Source organism: Pteropus vampyrus, unplaced genomic scaffold, assembly GCF_000151845.1.
Source record: "Pteropus vampyrus isolate Shadow unplaced genomic scaffold, Pvam_2.0 Scaffold157, whole genome shotgun sequence".
Classification (NCBI taxonomy): domain Eukaryota; kingdom Metazoa; phylum Chordata; class Mammalia; order Chiroptera; family Pteropodidae; genus Pteropus; species Pteropus vampyrus.
Window position 1 is genome coordinate 704,424 of NW_011888938.1, and position 5,845 is coordinate 710,268.

The window sequence follows — 5,845 nt, forward strand, 5'->3', positions numbered from 1 at the left end:
AAAAGCCAGAGGGGGGTGATGGGGCAAAGGGCATGGCCTTCATGCCCCCGCCCCTTCCCCAGAGGGTAATCCCCACTGTCACCCTCAGTATGGCATCGTCCTGGACGCTGGCTCTTCCCACACGTCCATGTTCATCTACAAGTGGCCGGCAGACAAGGAGAATGACACAGGCATCGTGGGCCAGCATAGCTCCTGTGATGTGCGCGGTGAGTGCGAGGCACCCCTGGCCTGGGTACACACCCCCCTGGCCCTCGGGGGGCTGTTGGCACTCTCATTCTAGAAAGGAAGCCCAGGCAGTAGTTGGAAGGTTTGGGCCTTGCCTGGCCTGGGACCGGCTTCTACCGTCCAGATAGAGCAGGAGGGGCTCCAAGGGGCTGGTGGGCACACCCAGGCAGGATCCCCAGGGGCTAGGCCAGCTGGGCCATGCCCAGTGCTTTATCCTGGCACCTGCGCACACACCCACCGCACGGGAGGCAGCCTCAGAGACTCTGGGTGGCACGCAGGTGGGCCCCTTTGTCTGTCTCTGAACTGGGCGTCTCTGAGGCCTTAAGCTGGGAAGGTGTGTCTAAGCGGCCACCTGGTTTGGGAGCCCAAGCCCCCAGCCCTTTTGTCCTGCGGCCCCTGGAGGCTGCCGGCGGGGCCTCGACCGCTCTCACTGCCTCCCTCTAGGGGGCGGCATTTCCAGCTACGCAGACAACCCTCCCGGTGCCGGCCAGAGTCTGGTCGAATGCCTGGAGCAGGCACTTCGGGACGTGCCCAAGGAGAGACACGTGGGCACACCCCTCTACCTGGGAGCCACAGCAGGCATGCGCCTGCTCAAGTGAGTGTGCCTGTCCCCCAACCTTCCAGGCTCTGGGATCCCACACACCCTCAGCGGAAGCCGTGGGCTGGGACTTCCTTGGCTGGCCAGGCAGACACCGTATACCTCAGCAGCAGGCTCCCGGCCACCTGGGAAGAGCCCCTCACAGTCCTCTCTGTATCACAGCCTGACCAGTCCAGAGGCCTCGGCCAATGTGCTCGCGGCTGTGACGCGGACGCTGATGCAGTACCCCTTTGACTTCCGTGGTGCCCGCATCCTCTCGGGCCAAGACGAGGGGGTGTTTGGCTGGGTGACCACCAACTACCTCCTGGAGAACTTTATCAAGGTGGGCCTGCCGGCCAGCCCAGGGAGCCAGGGGTGTGGGCACCCACCCACGGGCTGACCCCAGCCTCCACTCCTTACAGTATGGCTGGGCAGGCCGGTGGTTCCGGCCAAGGAAGGGGACCCTGGGGGCCATGGACCTGGGAGGCGCCTCCACACAGATCACCTTCGAGACGGCCAGCCCAGCTGAGGATCCAGCCAACGAGGTCCAGCTGCGGCTCTACGGCCAGCTCTACCGCGTCTACACCCACAGCTTCCTCTGCTACGGCCGCGACCAGGTCCTCCAGAGGCTGCTGGCCAGTGCCCTGCAGGTGCCCCCAAACCCCAGCCACCTGCACCACTGTGCCTTCTTGGAGGGAGGGTCAAAACGGGATGTGGGCCAAGGGCACAGAGCAGAGCCTGGGCAGCAGCCATGCTGAGGGCTGTTCCAGGCAGCAGGAACCATTCGCTTTCATCAGCTGGCAGGACAGGATCCGGCGTGGGCCAAGGCCCAGTGGCTGGGGGTGAGTGCCAGGCTGGGGAGAGAGGAGGGCCAGAGCCCGATCTCAGAGAACCTGCAATGCCTGGCCGCAGGCTTTGGGTTTGTCCAGCAGGCAGCGGGGAGCCGGGGACTGCTGCTAAGCACAGAGGTGATAGCACCAAGGGGGGCTTGTGGGAGGTCCCCCAGGCCGGTCCTCCACAGGCGCTCCACGGGTCCTAGGGTGAGGGCGGTGGGCAGTGCTTGAAGTGGGGGTGGTGCAACCAACGCCCTCATGATTCCCCCAGACCCACAGCTTCCACCCCTGCTGGCCAAGGGGCTATTCCACGCAAGTGCTGCTCCGGGACCTGTATGCGTCGCCATGTACCGCAGCCCAGCGGCCCCAGACCTTCAACGGCAGCGACAGGGTCCGCCTGGCGGGGGGCAGCGACCCAGCCCTCTGCCGCGGCCTCGTTTCCGGCCTCTTCAACTTCTCCTCCTGCCGCTTCTCCCGATGCTCCTTCAACGGCATCTTCCAGCCCCCTGTGTCTGGGGACTTTATGGTGAGTCCAGGGGACGGGGTGGGGCCGCTGCCCTGCAGCACCTGGGGTCTGGGCACACCTGGACTGTGTCCCCCTCCCAGGCCTTCTCTGCTTTCTTCTACGCTGTGGACTTCCTGCGGACCGTGATGGGGCTGCCCGTGGCAAGCCTGCAGCAGCTGGGGGCCGCCGTGGTCACTGTCTGCAACCAGACATGGAGTGAGGTGAGGCCTGCTCCCCTCTTCCAGGGCTTCGTGGGCTGGCCCCTCCTGCCTCCTGGTCATTCGTTTGTTCTACAGGTGGAGGGGCCCGGGCCTCTCAGAGAGCCCACTGCAGTAAGAACCATACTGCTCGCTAGATTCGGAAGTGGCTGGGCCCCGGCAGGAAGGCCCGGGAGCCAGACCACAGGGGGCTGCAGAAACCTCCCCGAGGCCCGCCCCTCGGGAGGGAGGGTAACAGTCAGCTAAAGCCTCTGACAGTGGGGAACAGGGGTGGGGGCGCAGACCGGTGGGGAGGAGCTGGAGGGCAAGCTGAAGGGCTCAGGACTTAACAGGTAGACTTGGCAGGGCCCAGGGGTCAGGGAGTGAGGACCTGAAGACGCCTTCCGGGATTCTGGCTTCTGCCACTAGCCAGACGCCGGTGCGGAGTAAAGCCAGATGGAGGGATTAGGGCCTGTGGAGCATGAGGTGCCCACCAGAGCCTGTGGGAGAAACACGTGTGTCTGTGGGCTCAGGTGGCCAAGAAAGCCCCGTCCTCTCTATGTCCACTAACAGGCAGGCTGGGCGCTGGGGAGCAGGAGGCAACCCCAGGGGCTGGGGCTCAAGCCTGGAGCTTCTTCTGTCGCCCCGCCCACCACCATCACGTGCGCGGAGGTTGCTGGAGCCCTCCACTCCCTGGGTGGCCGTCCCTGCTCTCCCCTCCCAGGCACAGGAGCTGGAGGCCATCCTGAAGTCACATTTTTCTTCCCGGAGGAACAGCCCCTCCTGGTGGTGGCCCCCCTCGGCCTCGGTCTTTCGGTCTTTCTACCCCTTTACCCCGTGTTGCCCATGTGAGGGGGGGACGTGCAGCACGCCGCTGGCCACTCCAAGTTCTCCCACATATGTCACAGCTGCAGGCTCTGGCGCCGGGTGAGGGGTCCCGCCTGGCTGACTACTGCGCCGGAGCCATGTTCGTGCAGCAGCTGCTGACCCGGGGCTACGGCTTCGACGAGCGCGCCTTCGGCGGGGTGACCTTCCAGAAGAAGGTGGGAGATGGCGGGCCGGGGCGGGGATGGGCGGGGCCTCCCGGGCTGCGCGGAGGCTGAGGCCGCGCCCCTCGCCCGCAGGCCGGGGACACCGCTGTCGGCTGGGCGCTCGGTTACATGCTGAACCTGACCAACCTGATCCCCGCCGACCCGCCGGGGCTGCGCAAGGGCACCGACTTCAGCTCCTGGGTGGTCCTCCTCCTGCTCTTCGTCGCCCTGCTTCTGGCCGCGCTGGTCCTGCTGCTGCGCAAGGCGCGCTCCTCCAAGTCGCCGAGCGCCATCTAGGGACTGGCTGGGGGCAGCTGCCCCAGCCCCATATATCCCCATCCTTCACCCCACCCCACCCTCAACATCTCTGCCCCTCGAGCAGCCCCGAAACCGAGGCGGGGCTCCAGCGCGCGCGCCCACGCCCTCAGGGGCCGGGGTGGACGAAGGGAACCGAATCCAGCCCCTTCAGCCCCCCGCGGCCTTGGCTGCGGCTCCGGCCTCCTGCTCCTCCTCCTACCGGGGGTGTGCGCTTCAGACACCCCGCTGCCCGCAGCCCGCGACTGCAGTGCTGGCACCCCGGAAGTGGAAACTTTATTCGGATGATCAGGGCCCTCAGAGGCATCCCCCATCGGTCTTTGTCAGGGGGAGGGTATCAGAGCCCACAGGCTGGGAGCCGGCCCAGCGCTCACTTGTAAAATTTTGTAATAAAAAGTTTTTCCTAGAGCAGTGGAGGGAATTTCATGGGGGTGCGGCCCCCTTGCTGCTGCCTGCCCTCCCTCCCCACAGCTGTGTGGATACGCAGGACCACTCCCGGTCCCCAGGGTGGGTTTAGGCTCCCAACTTCCTCTCCGGGTCCAGACCTGGGGCGGTGCGGACGCCACTCCCCTGCTCCACCATGGTGGCCTGGAGTAGCTGCAGGATGGCTGGCCTGAGAGTCCCTGAGTCCCTTGAGGCTTCTCTGGCTGGCGGAACCCCTGCAACACCCCTAGAGCTGCATCAGTGACCTAAGCCATCCTGGAGGCTGGTCCCTGGCCCAGAGTTGGCCTGGGGTAGGGGAGGGGGAAGCGGAGGTGGCAAGGAGGGGAAGTCGTGGTGGGCAGGGCAGGCAGGTGTCTAGGGTCCGGTCAGTGCTGGGAGAGACTGGGAAGGGGGCAAACCCTCAACAGGAGGTATTTGGGGGGATGTTGAGCTGAGGACCAGGAGGGACGCTGGGGCCCCTTCACTCCCAGGGATGAACCTTGTGCAGAGCCTGGCTCTAGAGCCAAGCTGCGCCAGGGGTACAACGTCCACCTCCAGCCTGGGTGCTTTTCTACATCCCTCCTCCCCAAACATCAGCTGGCCCCACCTACGGTCCCTGCAGCCCCTCCCCTAAGCGCTGTTCTCTCCGGCGCGGGGAGGCGTGGTCTTGGCTACATCTCCAGCTCGCCCCAACCGTTCTGGGAAGTGAGCTCACACACTATTTCTGTCTGGTCAGTGCGCTGTGGGGGAGGGTGGCAGTCCCGTTCTGCTCACCACCACCCCGCACTCCACCACCTCTGCCGGTGTGCGAGCCATTTCACTAACCCGAGGGCAGCCAGCCCTACCTTCTGAGTTCAGAGACACAAAGGACCGAGGGGCAGCACCGGGTTGGGGGGTTCACCCTTGTTCTCGCAAAGGCCTGAGCCAGAGGGAGGTTTCCAGGTGGGATGCGGTAGGTGTGCTCTCAGGAGGCGCCAGGTGGAGTGTAAGGGGGTGCGTCATGGCTGCTTTGTTGTCGTGGAGCCCCAGGCAGCTGAAAGGCTGTCACCTGGGGACCGTGGACAGCTCCCAGCTGACTCTCATCGACAGCTCCAGGCTCCTCTTGCCCCCTGGTGGCCCCACTTGAGAGCGACCGCCCATTTCAACTCGTTCTGTGCGCGTGTTTGCTTTTCCCCGTCTGTCTCTGAGAGCCCGCCGCATCTTTGGGCACACCTGTGCATCCCTGTGCACCTTTCCATCTGTGCGCCTCCGGTATCTCTGTGTTCCTGGGTGCTCGCACCTCTAGCCGCGGGCGGGTCCTCTGCTCCAGCGGGGTGGGGGTGGGGTGGAAGTTGGCAGCCCCGCAGGGAGGGACCCGAAGAAGCCCACTATCGGCCAGTCCCTAGCCGGATTTGTGGCGAACACAGAACGTCCCAGGCTGCAGAGGCCGGAGAGGTTGAGGCACCCCGAAGCCCGCTGTGGGGAAGGGTCGGTCCGAACTAAGGGGAGGGGGAGGGGCGCAGGCTGGAGGCGCCGTCCCGCCTCCGCAGGTGCAGCGCGCAGGCGCAGTCGTCGCGTGCGTCCTCGCCTCCGCGCCTCCATCCCGGATCCTTTGCCGCAGCGTCAGCGCCGCCGCCGCCGCCGCCGCCGCCGCCTCTGCCTCTGCCTCTGCCTCTTTTCTCCTCTCCGCCTCCTCTTCCTCCTCCGCCCCCCCTGCTCCTCCTCCTCCGCCTCCGCCTCCGCCGACGCGGCGCCCGGAG

At 65.9% G+C, this 5,845-nt stretch overlaps 1 protein-coding gene across 2 annotated transcripts in view; it reads left to right on the forward strand.

The window, feature by feature from the left end:
* The window catches only part of ENTPD2 (ectonucleoside triphosphate diphosphohydrolase 2), a 9,657-nt gene extending 5,566 nt beyond the window's left edge, over positions 1-4,091 (forward strand). The window contains exons 2-9 of one of the 2 annotated variants that reach the window (XM_023536483.1): positions 89-206; positions 670-820; positions 986-1,145; positions 1,225-1,452; positions 1,907-2,161; positions 2,242-2,361; positions 3,246-3,380; positions 3,462-4,091. In XM_023536483.1, coding sequence (XP_023392251.1) covers positions 128-206; positions 670-820; positions 986-1,145; positions 1,225-1,452; positions 1,907-2,161; positions 2,242-2,361; positions 3,246-3,380; positions 3,462-3,665 — 1,332 coding nt within the window. In that variant the 5' untranslated portion in view covers positions 89-127 and the 3' untranslated portion in view covers positions 3,666-4,091. Of the gene's footprint in view, positions 1-18; positions 207-669; positions 821-985; positions 1,146-1,224; positions 1,453-1,906; positions 2,162-2,241; positions 2,362-3,245; positions 3,381-3,461 lie in introns of those variants that run through there. The other variant, XM_023536484.1, reaches the window with a different exon arrangement.
* The last annotated feature ends 1,754 nt before the right edge of the window (positions 4,092-5,845 follow it).